Below are 22,653 nucleotides of genomic sequence, written 5' to 3' on the forward strand. Positions count from 1 at the left end.
CCATCATTGAAAGTTTACGCAGCAATGGAGAACCAGCACAGCCAAAAACAAATGAATAACACATGCGGACAGATAATAACATGTTTATTATTACACAGAGACAAGCAAAAGATCTCTCTCCCAAGGAGCAGCTACCGAACAGTTTTCTGGGCATCCTTTCAGAAATATCCACTGTATACAAATGAATGTATCTTACTCTACATATTTTTAATTGTATGTAATTGGAATCAACTATACATACAATAAGCAGCTTGCTTTTTTTTCACTTAATATCATATCCTACTTTGCCATACTAAAAGGATCAGCAGTCTAGCCTGTTTCACACAATTTTTCAAACGGTATACTTATCTCAATTTTCAATGATAACACAGTTTTATACTCTATAGGTATATTATTACTTATATAACCAAGTCCCTGTTGATAGAAAAATTGTTTTCAATTTTATGCTATTTATAAATAATTTTTCAATAGATATCCTTTCCACACTTGTAGAAATATGTCTCTAGACTGTATTTCTTAAAGTGGAAATTCTGAGAGTAAAAGGATATACATATTTAAAGTTTTGTATATACTGCTGACTGAGGCTTGCTTGGTGTTTTAAATTTTCATCAATTTATACTCCCACCAAGCAGATTCTACTCAACATTTTCCCCAGTGATGGGTATTACCATTTAGTCTATGCCAATCTTATAAATGAAAGATGATCTCTGCTTATTTTAATTTCCATTTCCTTATTTGTCATGTTGAAAATCTGTTATTATTTTATTCATTGTTCTATAAACTATCCATTGATATTAGTTGTCTGTTTTTCTGTTACATGATATTCTCTTATAGATTTATGAAAATTATATTACAGAAACTAAGCCTTTGTCTTTCATATACACTGCATATTTTATAAAATTCCCACCTGTTTATTTTTAATGATATGATTTATCCTATAAGTTTTCATTCTTATGTAGTCAAATTTATCAGTCTCTTACTAATCACTAACAAAGATTAACAGTAACATATATAGAGATGGTCAAGGCATTAAATGCAGTAACTACACGGCACTGTGTCTAGCTTTCTATTTATACCACCTGTCTCTCTCTTACTCAACCATAAGATTCACGACAGCAGAGAACATATGCTGCTCACAACTGTACCTCACTTCCCCGATGAGAATACTTCCCATAGCAGGCATCCAATTAATCTCTGATGAATGAATGAAGCTTCTACTGAAACCCACATCCACTGTATTCCACGTTCCCCCAACAGGACACAGTCTCTGTTACCAAGGATGCCCCCTCAGGATACTGTATAAGGAATTAAGAGGCAAGACACTTGTGAAAATATGCAAAAGGGAAAAGGAATATATACATGTGTGTGTGTGTGTGTATGTGTGTGAATATTCAGAAGATCCTTCTTAATTTTATATATATATATATACACACACATGCATAGGAGAAGGCAATGGCACCCCACTCCAGTACATGGAAAATCCCATGGACGGAGGAGCCTGGTGGGCTGCAGTCCACGGGGTCGCTAAGAGTCGGGCACAACTGAGCATTGGCACTTTCACTTTTCACTTTCATGCATTGGAAAAGGAAATGGCAACCCACTCCAGCATTCTTGCCTGGAGAATCCCAGGGATGGGGGAGTCTGGTGGGCTGCCGTCTATGGGGTCGCACAGAGTCGGACACGACTGAAGTGACTTAGCAGCAGCATATACATGCACGCATATATAGCTTCAGAAAAGCTTCCTTAATTATACACACATACCCACACATATATCCACACACAGGAGTAGCAGATTAACAAAAACCCTCTCAGGAATAGCAGTGTGAAAATATAAGTTATAGTCAAGAGTGAGTGTGTGTGTATGTGTGTGTATGTGTGTGTACGAATAGAAAGTATATTGAGAATTTATGTCTCTTGTTGCATGAAGAAATCAATTTGAAAGCCACAAAGCATGCATTGCCTGAAATCATTGTACGCTATCTTAGTTGCATATGTTATCATGTTATTTTTTTCCATTATGATGTGAGTTTTAGGGGTTCTAGTTATGTCAGTTTTAAGTCCCTTAAATGGATTCAATGTAGCTCCCTTAAATCCTCCCTTAATCAAAAAGGATGCAAAGAATTGAGGAAATAAATGCACATATTCAAGAAATACATACTATATATATGCACATGTAATGTATAACATATATTACAAATAAGTATACATTTACTGCATATCAAATCTCTGATATAAAAAAATTCTAAACAGTCTGAAAGGACAGTGCTGGATTAAAGATAAAGACCTAGGCAGGACTGAGAGACTAGAGATAAAATGACTGAGGTCACAGGGGAACAGGAAGGGACAGACCAGCCATGGGGCTTGAGGATTTCAAGAATGTTCAAATATTCTTCTTATTCTAGAATAAGAAGTTGTATTTCAAGTATTAGAGAGTCAATGAAAATGCTGACTGTGTGTGTGAGGGCTTCCTGGAGTCTAAAATAAGTATCAGTGGAGAGAAGAGGAAGAACTTAGAAATTAACCAGAAACCTATAATACCAGGTTCTCAACATGACCTTGAGGTTTACATCTCAAATATCTACTGAACACCAGCGATGCACCAGACGTGTAGGCTACCAGTGTATGAGATGTGTGATGCTGTGTTCAGAGAATGAGTAAAATAATAGAATATAGCATTTCAACCTGGAGGGAACTACAAAGAAAACTTTGTTTCCTCCATCTTTGATAAAGAAACCAAAAGGAAGGTGTATCTGCAATAATCATGATGCTATGACCTTCTACCAGCTGATCTGGAACTTTCTTGCTATACTCAACAGTTACAAGTAAAGTTTATTTTCTTAGACACATTTAAAAGGCAAAAACAACATAAATAAAGAAGTGGAAGAAGACAGTATTACTATGAGAGAGAAGATGACAACAACAGTATCCAAAATAAGTGAAAGTATATGATAAGAATAATATGTTATGCTAAGCCTGTGACATAAATCACCATGTTAAAGCCATCCAACCACATTATGTTTGTAAAGAGCAAAGAGGAACACAGCATAAACTACTGCAATTTTTGCTGAGTGTATGCCAAGAGCACCTAGGAGGTGCAAATACAGATCTCCACAAGCTTAAAGGAGATCCCTGACAAGATGGAAGGTGAGAAAATGGGCTCATGTGGGACTAACTTCAGAATCAAAAAGGAAGTATTTAATATGCATCCCTGTAGAGTCCCCTCACTCAGAAACTATACCCTAGATGACTCTCCTCTTTTAATCAAAGGTAAATCTACAGCTATGGCCATCTTTCATGCTCAGAAATAGATTTAAATATTAATACTAAACATCATTTACTTTAGTGCAATAATAAAACATGAAAAGCCTCAATTAAGAAGTAAGTTATAAAGCTGCTGTAACTGTTACATGATCATGTTGAATAGACAAACTCAGTTGCCTTGAAAAGCCAATCATACTTCTTACCCAGCAACTCATACAGAGAATTCAGAATCGATTTCCAAGATTCCCCTGCTTCTCTCCCAGCAACATCAGCGAAGTGTGCAGCACTGCTATACACATGCAGCCTGTCTATACACTCGAGCACAAGGTTGATCATTCCCTGGAAAGGCAGAAAGATAACCATCAGAAACTATGGTTCTGCTCACAGGCCAAAAAAAGAAAAGAAAGAAATTGCTAAGTTGATTTTTTTTAAAGTATAGCTTAAAGTAAGTCTGTTAATCATAAAGAACATTGAGATCATTTATTCAAAGAACAGGAAGAAACACACTTGCATGTGAAATAAAATGTTCTTGAAATAATTCAAGTGGTTTTTAAATCCTGAGTGCTATTCTCAAATAGAAACAGAATAATATAAAATATGTATTTCTTATTGTAATAAATTGCAAGGTTGAATAGTAGGTTGATTAACCACATCAAAAAAGCATTCTACTGTGAGTGAAGAGGTTCAGAGAGTGCCACTCCAAAATAAGCCACTTCAGCATAAGGAATATTGCGGCTGAAGGCCATTGAGAAAAATCAGACATGAATAATTCCTACCCTTCTCCACTTCACCAGGAAAGACAGGAGGATGTCTGAGACAATGCCAGTCTATTATCAGTCCAAAGCCTGCACAGAATAATCTACGCATCAAACTAATCATTATTACCCATTAGTTTCCACCTTATATTTACCTTCTGACAATTTGCTGCTCCCAGAAGCTCAAAATTCCTTTCCTTCGTCTTATCACTTCTCTACAAATTGTTTTTTTTTTAATTAGCATGCTACATAAACCTGAGTTCTAACCACTTCTTGTGAGACAGGCTGGGACCTGGGACCCTTTGCCACAATGCTTGCTTGCACCTGGACACACCTCTTCTAGACAACAAAATACAAGGAAACTGTATGGGACTAAAAATAACTGCCTACATGCACAGAGAGGACAAATTCTGGACAAAAGATACGAAGAGACCAAAAAACTCAACTGCCACTTTTGAACAGCCTGAAGCAAAATCAAGGTGCTGTACATGTCCCCGACATGCAATATCCCTTAAGAGGTGGGCAAACCATCTAAGCCAACCCTCCCACCTGACTCCTGGATACAACGCTACCTCGCCCCATGTAAGGAATCAGGTTGCCCCCCTCCTTGATGGCGTGAGCAAGCAAAGGAATCTGCTGCTTGTTCTCCCTTTCCCTGTGCTACAGAAGGGACCCCAATAAAGCCTGGCCTGAATTCCTCGTTTGGCCTCTGATCAATTTCTACTGATGGGAAGGCCAAGAACTCTGGTTGGTGATATTTGGAGTTACTCATCACTAAGTGCGGAGGAGCCTGGTAGGCTGCAGTCCATGGGGTCACGAAGAGTCGGATACAACTGAGTGACTTGACTTTCACTTTTCACTTTCATGCATTGGAGAAGGAAATGGCAACCCACTCCAGCGTTCTTGCCTGGAGAATCCCAGGGACGGGGGAGCCTGGTGGGCTGCGGTCTATGGGATCGCACAGAGCCGGACACGACTGAAGCGACTTAGCAGCAGCAGCAGCATCACTAAGTACTTCCATGTACACACACATTAGTAATTTTCTATTTGTTCTTCACTTGTACATCTGTCTTTTGTTGGTACAACCTGCAGGGCCCCAACCAATGAAGTTGAACAGAAGAAAATGATTTTTTTCCTCCCCTATATAAGCATAAGAGGAGACCCTTACTCTTAGGATAGAAATCATCACAACCACCACCACCATCATCATCCCTTTTTAATAGTAAACTGAAGATGTACTAAATACAGGAAAGCTCATGGAAAGATATTTAAGGCAAATCAAAAATTCATTCTAGAAACTTTGTAAGAAGTTATCTACATTTCAAATTATACTTTTATTAATATTTCTAGATCAAGATTGTCAAAATGAGGCAAAGCACATGAATGGAAAAGCTATAAGGAGTTGGCAAACTAACTTACTTCACACAAAGAATTTAAGAGGCAATATGGCCCTAAGAACACTTCTAGGTTCCCATCCAGAGTGTGTTATATGAGAAACTGAAAAAAAAAAAATACACTAATCCAAATTAATATTTTAAATTTTCACATCTCAGTATTTCATTCTAGTTCTTCTAGATATAAAATAAGTGTGGTATGCCCAGCAGTTTGGCATGTACAAAAATAAATAATCCCAGGCAACTATTCCATGTTGCTATTATATGTTTATTTGACATTTCCTGTGCTTTCTTGCCATTATGGTCTCTAAGTGGTTTATTTCTTTTGTACACAGTGAAAAAAATTCTCAAAAATTAGTGATCAGTTTCAATGGCTTTTGATGGAAAATTAGGAAACAGTTTTAAAACTAGAAGAATATAGACCTGGGGACTATGGGAACTCAGTAATGTCCACTAATCTTTTTTTTTTTTTTTTCCTTAGTTACTTTTACTCAGAAAAATGCACTAATCTACACAGTCCATTAGTACAGGGAAAACTGAGAAGACAGGGAACAGAGGCTGATCTGGCCTGATCTGCCAGCTCAGCTCTGACACCCTCCCACTGAAATTCTTGAATACTAGTTCTAACATTAGCATTAGGACCATTAGATACATCACATGGTCCTTTTGTTCCTTGCCTATAAATTATGGCTTAGCAGTGGAACTTCCATAAAATATAATCATATATAGCATCTGAACACATACAAAAGAAAAAGAGGGATTGCTCTGTCTGAGCAGGGAGCCTAGAGCTGGCCTCCCCAGGTGGCCCTCTCCCAGACAGCTTCCATCCCCAGTACAAAGCTCCAGTGAGTCCTGAGGCATTTCCGGGGAGCCCCAATGAACATGCTTAACAGTGTGAAAACCCCCATGCTTTCCAAAGTCTGTGTTCATTTAGACACGTTGAGAGTCTCTTTTCATATGATGACCATAAAGCAAACTATAGCACAACAATGATCAGAGTGAAGGCTGAGCAGACAGTGAAATTAAAATGCCTTTTGCCAGAGGAGTGAAGAGTGGCATCTTTTAAAATTAATACTTATTGAGAGAGAAATAAAAGCCATTGCAGGATTCCTCCAAGGCCTGATCCTCTTCTCCCTTTGTACAGTAGCACATCTGCTCATATGTACCTCAATATGCAGATCGTCAAACAGACAGAGAAGGTCCCCACCAAGAATTGTTTCCCCAAGACGACGGCAGAAATGTGTGTTGGTAGAAACTCACCTCTTCCTGGAAGAGATTCTGCCTATTCTTCAGAGCTCGTAATCTGTTCTGCTTATCTTCATGCTCTAAATGCTCATCTGGTGGGTGGAAGTAGCCAATAAGGTCCTGCAGACTCAGACTTACAGACTCTATAGGTAAGTCCACTGTGGAAGCCTTCACCTTTTTGCTGAGAGCATCAAGGCCCCTAAAATGAATAACAAATATTTCTCCATATCAGTGAACCACAATTTTATTACTTTTTAATCTGTAGATGATTGAAGCTTTACTTTCTCTCCCTAAATGCCTGTAAAAGGAACAGTAAGAAAGGCCTTGTGCTCTGCTTAGTTACTGTCATGTCTGATTCTTTTGAGACCCCATGGACTGTAGCCTGCCAGGCTCCTCTGTCCATGGAATTCTTCACCAAGAATACTGGAATGGGTTGCCATGTCCACCTCCATGGTATCTTTCCAACCCAGGAATCAAACCCAGGTCTCCCACATTGCAGGTGGATTCTTTACCATCTGAGCTACCAGGAAAGCCCTAGAAAGGCCCTAGTTTTTCTCAAACAAAAATAATGAATATTTTTAAATTAGAAATGTTATATTCTATCAAGTATATACAATGCTATGTTAAAGGCACCAGTATCAAGAAAAACTCATCTAGAAGAAAATCTAAAGGATCTGGAGAACTGATACCTACAAAACCATAGTCTAAATAATCAGAAACCAGTCGATTTTCATTTTAAAGCACAACATACTTTAAGTATTGAGATGCAATTTCCCAGGTTTCTAATTCTGAAATTTACTTGTTTTTGGCATAGGAACTGTTTACTGCTATCCCATCACTAATACACACTGTCATCCTGCCTAATTTCTGCCAATTTAAAATTTATCCCCACAATAAAAAATTAGAAAATTCACTCAATCAGAAAACAAAATATTAACATGCTTTTCCATTGTCTGAAAGAGATATATTTTAAAAGTAGGATAAGAAACAGCATCAAGTTGTATTTTCTAGACTTTGAAAAAAATACGACTGCAATTTAAATGTGATAATTTGCTGTGCTTTGAGACGCTGAATTTAAAACTCATAGCTGTGTATCTTAAAAGAATTTTAAACAATAGTGTTTGTAAATAAAGAGTATTTCAAAATAAAATGCTTAGTAAAACAATATCCAACAGGTAGCATAAAGAATGGGAGAGTGTCTATACTATAGTTGATATAGCAATATTCACATTGGTCATGACAAAACTTGATACCTAAAAATATTACACTTCCTTCCCTACCCTCTGCATTAGCAAAACTGTAAGACAATATTTTATTTCAAGGAAATATGTCTTTTGAGTTATCTGACTGTACAATTTATATTTAAAAAAAATTATTGGTTCAGTCACTAAGTCATGTCTGACTCCTAGTGACCTCACGGACTATAGCACGCCTGGCTCCTCTGTCCTCCACTATCTCCCAAAGTGAAAGTGTTAGTCACTAAGTCATGTCCAGTTGTTTGCAATCCCATGGACTATAGCCTACAAGGCTCCTCTGACCATAGGAGGCTATAGGCAAGAATACTGTGGTGGGTAGCCATTTCCGTCTCCATGGGATCTTCTGACCCAGAATTTTGACCTGGGTCTCCTACATTGGCAGGCAGATTCTTTACCCTCTAAGCCACCCAGAATTACCACTATCTTCCATGGTTTGCTCAAATTCATGTCCATTTAGTCAGTGATGGTATATAACCATCTTATCCTCTGCCTCCCCTTTTTCCTTTTTGCCTTCAATCTTTCAATCATTAGGGTCTTTGCCAATGATTCATCTCTTCACATTAGGCGGCCTAAGTATTAAAGCTTCAGCTTTACCTTCAATACTTCCAATAAATATTCATGGTTGATTTCTTTTTGCAATGACTGGTTTGATCTCCTAGGAGTAAAAGGGACTCTCAAGAGTCTTCTCCAGCATCACAGTTTGAAAGCATCAATTCTTTGGCACTCAGCCTTCTTCACAATCCAACTCTCACATCCTTACATGACTACTGCAAAAACCATAGCTATGACTATATGGACATATGTGGGCAAAGTGATGTCTCTGCTTTTTAATAAACTGTCCAAGTTTATCATTGCTTTCCTTCCAAGAAGCAAATGTCACAGCTACAGTCACCATCCACAGTGATTTTGGAGCCCCCCAAAATAAAATATGTCACCGCTGTAACTTTTTTCCCTTCTATTTTCCATGAAGTCATGGGACCAGATGTCTGATCTTAAGTTTTTTGAATGCTGAGTTTCAAGCCAGCTTTTTCACTCTCCTCTTTCACCCTCATCAAGGGGCTCTTTGTCCCTCTTTACTTTCTGCCATTAGAGTGGTAGCATCCACATATCTGAGGTTGCTAATATTTCTCCCATCAATCTTGAGTCCTGCTTGTGATTCATCCAGTCCAGCATTTCACATGATGTACTCTGCATATAAATTAGATAAGCAAGGTAACAATATACAGCTTTGTTGTACTATTTTCTCAGTTTTCAACCAGTCAGTAGTTCATGTCTACTTCTAACTGTTGTATCTTGACCCATATATAGGTTTCTCAGAAGATAGGTAAGGTGGGGTCTGATACTCATATCTTTAAGAATTTTCCAGTTTTTTGTGATTTACACAGTCAAAGGCTTTAATGAAGTCAATGAAGCCGAAGTAGATGTTTTTCTGGAATTCCCTGCTTTCTCAGTGATACAACAAACGTTGGCAATTTGATCTCTGGTTCCTCTGCCTATTTGAAACTCAGTTTGTACATCTGGAAGTTCTCAATTCATGTACTGCTAAAGACTTACTTGAAGGATTTTTAGTATAATCTTGCTAACATGTGAAATGAGTGCAATCATATGGTAGTTTAAACATTTGGCATTACCTTTCTTTGGGAATGGAATTAAGAGTGACCTTTTCCAATCCTGTGGCCACTGCTGTTTTCCAAATTTGCTGACATGTTGAATGTAGCACTTTAATAGCATCATCCTTTAGGATTTTAAATAGCTCATCTAGAATTTCATCACCTGCACTAGCTTTGGTTGTAGTAATGCTTCCTAAGGCCCACTTGACTTCACAATCCAGGATGTCTGGCTCTAATTGAGTGACCACACCATCATGGTTTTCTGGGTCATTAAGATCTTTGCATAGTTCTTCTGTATATTTTTTCCAATTCTTCTTAACCTCTTCTGCTTCTGTTAGCTCCTTACCATTATTGTCCTTTATTGTGCCCATCCTTGCATGAAGTATTCCCTTGATAGTCTTTCCCATTGTATTGTTTTCCTCTGTTTCTTTGTCCTGTTCACTTAAGAAGGACTTCTTATCTCTCCTTGCTATCCTCTGGAACTCTGCATTAAAATGGGTTTATCTTTCCTTTTCTTACTTGTCTTTTGCTTCTCTTCATTGCTCAGCTATTTGTGAAGCCTCCTCAGACAACCACTTTGCCTTCTTGGGTTTCTTTTTCCTTGAGATGATTTTGGTCACTGCCTCCTCCTGTACAAGGTTAAGAACCCCTGTTCACAGTTCTTCAGACACTCTGTCTACCAGATCTAATCCCTTGAGTCTGTCCATCACCTCCACTGTATAATCATGAGGGATTTGATTTAGGTCATACCTGAATGGCCCAGTAGTTTTCCCTACTTTTCTTCAATTTAAGCCTGAATTTTGTAATAAGGAGCATCTCTGTAATCAAAGATGGAGAAGCTCTATACAGTCAGTAAAAACAAGATCTGGAATTGACTATGACTCAGATCATGAGCTTCTTAAAAAAAGAAAAAAGAGAAGAAAAAAAATGTTTCAAATTAAAAATTTGAACTTATGATGCTCAAAAACATAATTTTAAATATATCATCATTTACTTTAAATATTACTAATGATTTTGGAATATTTGACTTAAACCTTATAAACAAATGAAATAGTTAAACTGCATGACTATCCTAAAGTTTCTACCTGAACTTCCAAATCAGATACATCAATGAAATTCATCTATTACCTTGTCTTGTTATCTCTGTAAGTTCTTTCTACGCTAAAAAAAGCAACAGAAATGATTTGGCAGGAGAAAATTTTTTCTTCCTTTTTAAAATGAACACGTATATACAATGAAATATTGCTGTTTTAAATATTTTAACCCGTCAATTCTAGCTGAATGATAAATATAACAAAGTCAAATTTAAATCTCATCTACAAATGTAAATAAAATTCAAAAATAACTCAAATATAACATCTACATTTTCAAACTTAAAGGGAAATAATAGCAAATGTCAGTTTTTAGATTATTAGGTTGAATATATCTGTTACAAAAAATGTAAGCATTTAATTGCTTTCTAGGAGAAACTTGTCAGAAAATGCTGTCCAAGACTCTTAAAATTGTTTATCATGCATAGTTTTAGAACTTCTATCCAATATAAGGACGTTTTTCATCTTAATTTATCAAGGACAAAAGAATGAAAAAAAAAAAAAAAAAACTAGGGGAAACCAAAGGTGGTAGAATCACATTATATCAAAACAAAAATCAAAGTTATGAATTCTGTCCCTACATTTCATAAGTTAAAGATTAAACCATATTACAAACAGATTTATCCCTTGTCCCATTTACTTCAAGAATACATTTATTAATATATACCTACAGGGAATTAATACACTTTAAAAAAATAGTCCAGAAAAATAAAATACATTCCCCTATCAGTTCAGTTCAGTCGCTTAGTCGTGTCCGACTCTCTGCGACCCCATGTATTGCAGCACGCCAGGCCTCCCTGTCCATCACCAGCTCCCGGAGTTCACTCAGACTCACGTCCATTGAGTCCGTGATGCCATCCAGCCATCTCATCCTCTGTCGTCCCCTTCTCCTCATAGAAACAAATGCAAACACCCACCCTCACACACACTCTATGACCACTACCTTAACCTTGGTGACAGAGACCAGAATGATCACAGAAAATAAACTACATTAGAAAAATACAAATGTATAAACACAAAATAGATTTGACTTTCACTCTATGAAATAAAAAAGGTCTGAGTTTATATATATTTTAAATAAGGCTTTTAATAGTATATGAATCTATATTAATAAAATGAATATCTAAAAAATTACCTTGAAAAATATCTGAATATTGTACAGATATTGAGGATTTTTAGTGATTTTATAAATGTGATAGAAGGATCAAATTATGTTACTTAACATACCCTTTACAATTTCTATAATCATGTAAAATTTTTCAGTTTCTAAGGGATATTAAAGAAGCCATATTAAATTATATCAGGCTACATTAAAGCTATATAAATTCAGGAATTCAAATAATTCAGTAATATTAACAAGCATATAAATAAATCTATATATATAGATACACATATATAGATATGATGAACAATATAACCAGCAGGTAAGTATTCCAGAAAGAAGAGGGAAAAACCTAAATTAAATTGCAATTTTTTTTAAAAATGAATACACAATTAAGGTTAGGTAATGTATGGATGTGAGAGTTGGACTGTGAAGAAAGCTGAGTGCCAAAGAATTGACGCTTTTAAACTGTGGTGTTGGAGAAGAGTCTTGAGAGTCCCTTGGACTGCAAGGAGATCCAACCAGTCCATTCTGAAGGAGATCAGTCCTGGGATTTCTTTGGAAGGAATGTTGCTAAAGCTGAAGCTCCAGTACTTTGGCCACCTCATGAGAAGAGTGGACTCATTGGAAAAGACTCTGATGCTGGGAGGGATTGGGGGCAGGAGGAGAAGGGGACGACAGAGGATGAGATGGCTGAATGGCATCACAGACTTGATGGACATGAGTCTGAGTGAACTCCGGGAGTTAGTGATGGACAGGGAGGCCTGGCGTGCTGCGATTCATGGGGTCGGAAAGAGTCGGACACGACTGAGCGACTTTACTGAACTGAACTGAAGTGTAAAAAAAAAAGGGAAATAGACTCATTATGTTCATCCATGGCACCTGTTGCATGATCACAGTAGAGAGAGATTTCAAAAGGAGATGCTGGGTAACTCAGGAAAAGACAGTAGCTTAGTGATAGGCTTGAGGTGAGAAATCAAAAGGAGAATAAATATAAAGACAGAAGTAGAAAAGATTAGACTACATTTGCCAGAGGAAACATGGAATCTCATCCTGAAGTAAGAATTACGTGTCAACTTGTGAATTACTTTTGGACAAGATAAAGTGAACAGGGACAGCATTTACTCTCTTCTGAAACAATTCCTCCCTCCCTCCACCCCCCCAAAAATACCAGAAAAACACATTTCAAGACACTGAACATCAAGATACAAAGGATAGACAGGGTAACAACCAAGGTGAGCTGTACAATTGTTCCAGTTTGCCTTAGAAGAATTCCTAAGCTATGATGTAGGTAGGTAAGGGAACCCAAGTGAGGCACAGAAGACTCACTGAGTTGAGGAGACATTGCTGAGAGTTGGGAATACCTAGGGTGCTAGAGTTTGCAGGACACAGTCCCAGAGAGGAGATAGCTTTACAAGAGTGGACTCTAGAGGACTAAAGAGGATCCCTTTCAAATACTCAGCCGACTACTGATCAACATGTACACATGAGAAAACTGCCTTCAGCAGGGAACAGAACCCCCTGAAATGATTAGAGGGGACAGTAGTCAACCCTTACACAGGTTCTGAAGTCAACCTCCTTCTATCAGCGAGACTAGAAGTCCTCATAACTCATGGGGCACCAAGTTGAGGATACAGATGGGCTTGCTTCAGTAGCAGAGACTAGCCCTAGATTCAACCCTGCTCTGCTCCCACCCCAAAAACTCAAAAAGCAAATTCCAGAAGAATCAAACTTGACTGAGTAACTTAACTGGCTCCCAGAAAAATCTCAAAAACATTGACAGGAAGACAAAAATATACAGTATCCAACAAATTTACAATGTCTGACAACTAAACAAAAATGACCAGATATATAAAGCATAAAAGATAATCACAAGTAAAAAGAAAAACCAATGAACCAAAAAAACTCAGCTGACAATATTATACCCAGGGGAAAAAAAAATCACTTAAAATGAAGGTAAAATAAGAACATTTCAGAAATAAGTACAGTGGCCAAAAATGCTCATCTCCAACTGACCTGCACCATAAGAAATGTAAAAAGAATTTTGGGAATAAAGATAAACTACCTAAAGGAAATGCAAATCCTCAATAAAATAATGAAGACAAAAACAACTGAAATGGTAAGTCTGGGCACAAAACGTTTAGTGTTTTTTGTGTATTTAAATCTCTTTTAAAAAATATAACCTTAAATGAAAATTATAAAAATGTATTTTGGGGTTTATAATATTAAACAAAGCCAAATGTATGACAAAAACATAACAAAGACTGGAAGAGAAGTATTCTATTGAAGTGTTCTTACATTACTCATAGAGATGAAATAACTTGAAATTACAAGTTAATGACATATGCTAAAAATCTTAAGCAACCATGAAAATGACAAAAAATTATAACTAATAAGCCAAAAAAAAAGATTAAGATAGAATTGCAGAAAATATTCAAACAACACAAAAGAAGGCAGGAAAAGAAGGAAAAGGGACAAAGATGACATAGGACAAATACAAAAGGAATAATAAGATGGCAGGCAAAACTATGTATCAATAATCATACAAATATAAATGGACTAAATTTTACAGTTAAAAGGAAGTGATTGTCAAAGTGGATAATAATTCAAGATCTAACTACATACTGCAAAAAAGAAATGCCCTGTAAAGATGCAAATTAGTTAAAAGTTCTTTAAAAAATATACAACACTAACACCAAGAAAAGCAAGAAAGCAGGAGTTCAATATTAACATCATACAAATTTGATGTCATAGCAAATATCAGGGAAAAAAAAAAGTGAAAGAGGAGAGTGAAAAAGTTGGCTTAAAGCTCAACATTCAGAAAACGAAGATCATGGCATCTGGTCCATCACTTCATGGGAAATAGATGGGGAAACAGTGGAAACAGTGTCAGACTTTATTTTTGTGGGCTCCAAAATCACTGCAGATGGTGACTGCAGCAAAGAAATTAAAAGATGCTTGTTCCTTTGATGAAAAGCTATGACCAACATAGACAGAGTATTAAAAAGCAGAGACATTACTTTGCCAACTAAGGTCCATCTAGTCAAGGCTATGGTTTTTCCTGTGGTCATGTATGGATGTGAGAGTTGGACTATAAAGAAAGCTGAGTGCTGAAGAATTGATGCTTTTGAAATATGGTGTTGGGCAAGACTCTTGAGAGGCCCTTGGACTGCAAGGAGATCCAACCAGTCCATTCTAAAAGAGATCAGTCCTGGGGGTTCTTTGGAAGGACTGATGCTAAAGCTGAAACTCCAATACTTCGGCCACCTCATGCGAAGTGTTGACTCATTGGAAAAGACTTCGATGCTGGGAGGGATTGGGGGCAGGAGGAGAAGGGGACGACAGAGGATGAGATGGCTGGATGGCATAACCGACTCGATGGACATGAGTTTAAGTGAACTCCGGGAGATGGTGACGGACAGGGAGGCCTGGCGTGCTGCAGTTCATGGGGTCGCAAAGAGTTGGACACGACTAAGTGACTGAACTGAACTGAGTCTTAGTATGTTGTATTTTTCTAGGATATATCCACTTCTTCTAGGTTATCCAATTTGTTGGCATATAATTGTTCACGGTAGTCCCTTATGATCCTTTGTATTTCTGCACTATCATTTGTAATGACTCTCTTTTAACTTCTGATTTTATGAGTCCTCTCTTTTTAGTCTAACTAAAGATTTATAAATTTTAATTATTTTTAAAAAGCCAGAAAAAAAAGGTAATTTCATAGTAAAGGTGCCAGTTTATTATATTCTAAGTTTTTATGAATCTAACAACAGAGCTTCAAAATACATGAAGAAAAAGAACTTCCAGGAAGAAGTAGAAAGATCCAATTATAGCCCAAAATTTCAATACCCTTCTCTCAATAATGAATAGAACATACAGACTGAAAATCAGTAGGGAAACAGACAATCTAAACAACATTATCAGCCAACTAGACCAAATGGACATTTGTCAGTACTCTACGCAATCAAAGGAAAACGCGCACATGGAACATTTATTTCCCAGTGCACACAGAATACTTAGCAAGACTGAACATTTCCTCAGAAAGCAACTAACAACAAACATTATGAAAATGTCTGAAAGGACTTGTGACTGAGTTGATTTGTACGATCTTGGTTATAAAGCTAACAAAAGAGGGATCCATTCTTAGACTGAGTTATAACACTCTTCCTGGTTCAGTGACAGTGAGGGATATAATTGTTTCAGGTTGAACTGAAGTAGTCATGCCTGCCTCTGCATCAACCTATGCACATCCTCCACTGTACCTAAACCATCTCTAGATTACTTAGGATAGACACTATAATGTAAATACTGTGTAAATAGCTCCCAGCATGCAGCAAATTCAAGTTTTGCTTTTTTGGAACTTCCTGGGCCATAAGTCACATCTGGATAAATTTAAAAGCACTCAGTCTTTTAAGTATGTTTTCTGACCTCAAAGATATTAAATTAGAAATCAGTAACAGAAGGATCTTTGGAAAATCCCAAATATGTCGAAGAGGAGGGCATGGCAACCCACTTCAGTATTCTTGCCTGGAGAATCCCCATGGAAAGAGGAGGCTGGCAGGCTACAGTCCATGGGGTCGCAAAGAGTTGGACATGACTGAGCAACTAAGCACAACACAAATATTTGAATACTAAACAACCTATTGGTCAAAGAAGCAATTAAAAGAAAACACAGCACAACAAAAAGTGACAGGGGACACTAAGGACAGATATTTTAGCACTAAAGGACATTGGAAAGGTCTCAAATTAATGATATCAGCCTTCATCTTCTGAAAGCAAAAAAAAGAAGAGAAATTAAACCCAAGGGAAGCAGAAAAAAGAAAGATTACAGATCAGACTGGGAATCAGATAATCTTTTTAACTGATTATCCCTCCCTCAGTTCCAGGATCTCCCTCAGATATCAAAATTTATGCTCAAGTCACTTATGTAATAATGGTATAGTATGGGTTTCCTGGTGGCTCAGAAGATAAGAATCCACCTGCATTGGGAAGGCCCAGGTTCAATCCCTGCATTCCTTCCCCTAGAGAAGGAAATGGCTACCCACTTCAGTATTCTTGACTGGAGATTCCAATGGACAGAGGAGCCTAGTGGGCTACAGTCCATGGGGTCACAAAGAGTTGGGTATGCCTAAGCAACTGAGCGTGTGTGCTCATGCGTGCGCACACACACACACATATAATTATTACTAAAAAATATTGAGTATAGTCCCCTGAACTATCCAGTAGGTCCTACTTCTTTATTTTAAATACAGTAGTGTGTTTTTGTTAATCCCAAACTCCTAATTAATTGCTCCTGTCCTCTTTCACTTTTGGTAGTCGTAAGTTTGTTTCTATGTCTATGGATCTATTTCTGTTTGGATATTAAGTATATTTGTATCTTAAAAAAAAAAGATCCCACATACAAGTGAAATTTCACTTTCATATAACCTACTAATATTCTTTTGTATACTTTAAATCATCTCTAGATTACCTACATAATACTATGTAAATAGTTATAAATACAATATAATATTATGCAAATAGTTGCCACCATGCTTCAAATTCAAGTTTTGCTTTTTTGAAACACTCTGGAATTTTTTCCTAATATTTTTGATCCATGGTTGGTTGAATCTATAGATGCAAAATTCTTGGATATAGAGAACGATCTAAAGTTAAATATGGGTTATATAACTAACCTATTTTATCAAGAGAAGTCTAATGAATGAATTTCATTCAAATAACCCAAATAAAAATTGAATTTTATTATGCAGCAGCAAATACCTAGTAAGTACTTTTGCCACAGAACCCAAATTTCACGTTTGGTTCTCTAATCAATTAAGCAAGAATTAAGATTCTAAAATTAATCTTCCAAATCACAGGTTCTTTAAAAAAAAATATGAGTACTCTTGAGCAAAGAGCAAATGTGTAAAAGTCAATCACATCCAAGATGAATTTTCGTATCTTGATCAACATAGAAAACATCACTTACGGCATAGCATCACAACATTGAGTCTAAACACTGATACAGTATCTTTCCGACCAAATATACTTTAAAACAAATAATTTTTTTCTGTTATTAAGCTAGCTCTTTCTTGCCAAATGGAATCTCAACAGTGCCTCTGAAAACACCACACAAGTCACACTGTAATAAAAACTTCTATAGTTGAAGAAATCAGTACTGATGGATAGACTACAAAGAAAATAGGCTATTTTAAAGATTTATGGTTATTTTCCTCAATAGAACTGATTGGGCAGTATTAAAGAAGAACTATGGAAAGGACAAGCTGGAAAACGTCTAAGTTGAATTGATCCTAAATAAGTCACAATTTCACAAAATGTTGTTATAAAACATAAGAATCTGATGATGCCTACTCCAGCAAGCATTACTCCATCTGAAAAGGGTTAGGATTTATATGAGACAGAGAATTGAGATAAATACTAGGCATACGATGAAGATGAATGCTCTGCACATGCTTTGATTTCATGAAAGTATGCACAGAAATGGACACACAGTGCAATGGTTTATAAAAGAAGCAGAGAATAATTAACATTCATATAATCTTAGGTGGTAAAGGTCTTTTATATGCTATAAAACCAAGACATGATTTATTGAGCAAACCACGATGGAAAAAGCACTTTAAGATCTTTTCCAAACCAAAAAAAATGGGGAAATATTTAAAATGTATATAGGAAATTAATATCTCTAACATAGAAGAAGCTCATAATGGCCTAATATAATATAAATATTATCAAATAATAGGGCAAATCGCAAAGAAAACATAAATGAAGAAACTTGGCCAAAAATTATGGAATATACTCATTGGTTTTTTAGTGCAAATTGTTAAAACACTAAATATCATTATAAATAAATATGTGGAGAAGGAAACGGCAACCCGCTCCAGTATTCTTGCCTGGGAAGTCCCATGGACAGAGGAGCCTGGTGGGCTGCAGTCCATGGGGTCTTCAAGAGTTGGACATGACTGAGTGACTAAACAGTAACAAATAAATATGTATATACTATAAATATATACATGCATGCACGCATGTTCAGTTGCTTCGGTCATGTCTGACTGTGCGATCCTATGGACTATAGCCCTCCAGACTCATCTGTTCATGGGGATTCTCCACGGAAAAACTGGAATGACTTGCCATTTCCTCCTCCAGGGATCCTTCCGATCCAGGGAACGAACCCGTATCTCTTATGTTTCCTGTGTCGGCAGGCGGGTTCTTTACCACCTGTGCCACTTGGGAAGAGCATATACACATATTTATCAGTTTTGCCCATCTTTAAATTGGCAAGTGTAAAAATAGATATAATACCTATCACCAATCAGAGTATTTAGTGGTATAAGGTTCCCAGAAAACACTCTGGACACAAATTAGACTTAGTTTTGTAGATATGCAATTGTTTCCATTATTACATGGGAAAACTTACTCATTACAAGAATCACTTAAAAAAAAACGTTCAAAATTCACCAAGTATCTAGGCAGTACCACCGTCAGTGTGAAAATGCTAGCACAAGGGTATGTTATAGAATAATTCTCACATACAGCTAACAATTATAAGTTACCTATAAAATTCCTAAAACCACAGTCATTTCTTAAAAAATCATTTAAAGGAAATATACTCAACACTCTATAAGAATCTATAAGGGAACAGAATTTGAAAAAGCACAGATATATGAATATGTATAACTAAGTCACTTGGCTATATACCTGAAACTAACACATTGTAAATCAACTATATTCCAATTTAAAAAAGAAAAACACAAAATCATTTAACTAGCATTTCCTAATGTGTTCAGCAGAATTGCCAAACTGTATGAGATTTACCAACATAATATGTTTTAGAATTGTTTATCTGTAATCTGAAATTGAAATAAAATATCAAGCAACCACAACAAAGAAGGAAAATGTACCTAATAAATCTATTAAAAAGGAAGACTGTGCTCCGGATGACACGTGCTGTCCGTGATTCTTCATGCTGAGATCTGGATAAATTTAGGCCATCATCCATGTGTCCTTCATGATGCATAATAGCCTGCATGAAAACAAAAATAACTCCATTACTCCCAACATCCTTTTTTCAATTGGGTGTTAGGAAGGTGTGCACTCAAAAAGGTGAACCATGACAATACACAGAGTCTAAAGACAGGTGAAACAGGCTGTACGCAGTCATGGTCAGGAAAAGTGATATGCACAGTCCCTGTACAAATTCATCCTTCAATATATTTATTCAGCTGTTGCTTCAAACATGAATCAGTTGTTGTTTAAAGCACAAATCAATAAATGTATTGATTTGAAAACCAAATATTAGAGTGCTTTCACATATCTATATTCAATAATTCATCCAGTCTAAACAAACTCTGAACAAAGAAGCAAAGGAAAACATTACATGGGATACCAGTTATACAGTAATTCTGAACACAGCAGGGTTAATTTATAAGCACTGAACAATGCTTCTAAGGTATCTCAGTTCTTTTTAAAAATGTATTTTATTGTATTATATCTTTTGTTAGGCTTTATATTTCTTAATATACAACATAAAGAGATAATTGAACAGCTGAATGAATTTTACAAAGTGCAACAACTCTGTAACACCCAATCAAGAAAGACAATGTTATGGCACCTTAAAACTGCCCCTAGTGCTCACTTCCTGTCCCTGTTCTTCAAGGTATTTCCCATCTTCAGGACTTTCAACAGCAAAGATGTCTTGTGTACTGTATGTAAATGGAACCATTTGTGCCTAACTCCCTTCAGTCAACACCAACAGCAAGATGTCTTCAGAACATTTAACCAGATAAACTGAACAAAATTAGCAACTAGAACTAACGTCACAAACTACCTAAAAAGCAATGTAGAGAGGATTTTCCCTATACCAAAACCCATGAGACAGAGATACAAAGTCTTTTTTCTTCTATTCAAAGTGGTTTTTTATTTTTGCCATTCCAAAGAACACCTGGGATCTTAGACTAAACCAAACTGGGTTTAGTCTATGAATATAACGATTCTTAAGTATTGTGATGTCTTCTACCAGAGATTGAATCTTTGCCCCCTACAGTGGAAACTGTGAGTCTTAACCACTGGACCATCAGGGCAGTCCTAAAGTCAATCACAAACCTTAAATGCATTCACTGACAAAGAAAAAAATGACCATAATGGAGCAATATATTACTCATTTTAAGACCCTAAAAAACAAAAACAAAATTGAAAAGAAGAATTAATTAAGATAAAAAGAGAATTCAATGAACCAGAAAGAAAATGATATAGTAGGTAAGGATGAATAAACCCCAAATGTTTATTTTTTGAGAAGATAAATGAAAGAGATTAACCTCTCACAAAGCAGGCCAAAGACAAAATTGAAAGAAAGAAATAAACACAGGAAATAAGATATAAGATACAAAAGACATTAAAATTATAAAATACAATAAATCAATGCCGTATGAGACTTAATGCCCCCTCCGATTTTTTTTTTTAAGAACATAACTGACTAGCCCAGAGGACATGGATAACTTCCTAGCAAATTTGAAAAATCATCAAAAGAAATCTCCTTCATGTAGAAAATTTGGTGATATCAACTTATTTAACAGAGATTGCAAAGGAAATTTAAGATCCAATATTTAAAAGATCATAGGACTAGAAAATTTCACAAGTGAGCTCTGATGGACCTTCAAAGATAACATACTCTTTTAATAGTAGACTAGTAAATGAACAATGACTGCTGCCTGTCTTTACACAGTCTGTCACCTATGAACTGGTCTCTATTTTCCAATGGTTGAAAAAAGACAAAGGAAAGAATACTTTGTAAAATTTGAAAACTGTATGAATTTCAAATTTCAATATCCATAAACAAAGAAAAATTAATGCATAAATTTATCAAGTGAATATATGTGGCAATTCTAGGTAAGTTCTAAAATAAAATATAAGTAGAAACCAATAAGATTTAAGAAGAATAATAAACTTGGCCAAACTGGGTTTAATCTATGAATATAAGGATTCTTAAATATTGTGATGTCTATTAACTTATCTATCAACAAAGTAGAAAACACTAAATCATGATTTTTATCTCCGTTCAACTGATAAAATTTAGCAATCATATCCAATTTTATTAAAGTCAGATAAAATGAAATAGCAGAATATTATTTAAGTATATAAACTAGTTTAATTGTCTACAGGATGCAAGAAGGCATAACTTCAGTGAAAGAGGAGTGAAAATTCACAATCAGAAGTCATACTGAGATGAACAACCAGAAGAGATGAAATGACAGCAAGTTGAGATAAACGTGACTTGGGTGCGATAACAAAAAACACAAAAACACTAAAATTTCAACCCTTTCATGGTTCACAGCCTTGTTGTGGCAAAGGGGCTATGTAACTCAATGAAGCTATGAGCCACACTCCGTGCAGGGACACCCAAAAGTGATGGATCGAAGTGGAGAGTTCTGACAAAACATGGTCTACTGGAGGAGGAAATGGTAACCCACTTCAGTATTCTGTCCAGAGGAGCCTGGCAGGCCATGGGGTCGAAAAAAGTCAAACAGGACTGAGCAACTAAACAACAACAACAAAGCAACATCTGAAACTGCTCACCATACAAAAACCAGAGAGTTCATCAGGGTGGGACTGGACCTCTAGCATGCAAATAACATAGCAAGAGGCTGAGAGGGTAGCTACTTGTTTTGGCCTTGCATTCGTGGTTTTCACTCATTAAGAATGGCTGCCATACACAGTGGTTTTGTGCATTCTTACCTTACGTTGTATGGATCCCATTCTCACCGATTTCACATCCACAGACTGGTAAGTGAGCCACAAGCCTGTATTGATATGCTGTATATAACATACCGAGTCTCCATATTTTATTTCAGAGGTTCCCATGCCATCAACTTCTTTTCTCACTCCTACATCCAATTTTTCCTGAGAGAGGGAAAAAAGAGAGAAGCAAAGGCTGTAAAAAATACTG

The 22,653-nt window shown here is 36.4% G+C and overlaps 1 protein-coding gene across 1 annotated transcript in view; it reads right to left on the minus strand.

Annotated features, from left to right (window-relative positions):
* RYR2 (ryanodine receptor 2) overlaps positions 1-22,653 on the minus strand; it is an 814,256-nt gene that overhangs the window by 383,534 nt on the left and 408,069 nt on the right. Inside the window, exons 13-16 of the mRNA XM_018042460.1 lie at positions 22,443-22,607; positions 19,613-19,734; positions 6,671-6,854; positions 3,465-3,600 (exon numbers count right to left, since the gene is read on the minus strand). Coding sequence (XP_017897949.1) covers positions 3,465-3,600; positions 6,671-6,854; positions 19,613-19,734; positions 22,443-22,607 — 607 coding nt within the window. The remainder of the gene's footprint in view (positions 1-3,464; positions 3,601-6,670; positions 6,855-19,612; positions 19,735-22,442; positions 22,608-22,653) is intronic.

The sequence above is a fragment of the Capra hircus genome, chromosome 28 (assembly GCF_001704415.2).
Source record: "Capra hircus breed San Clemente chromosome 28, ASM170441v1, whole genome shotgun sequence".
NCBI lineage: Eukaryota > Metazoa > Chordata > Mammalia > Artiodactyla > Bovidae > Capra > Capra hircus.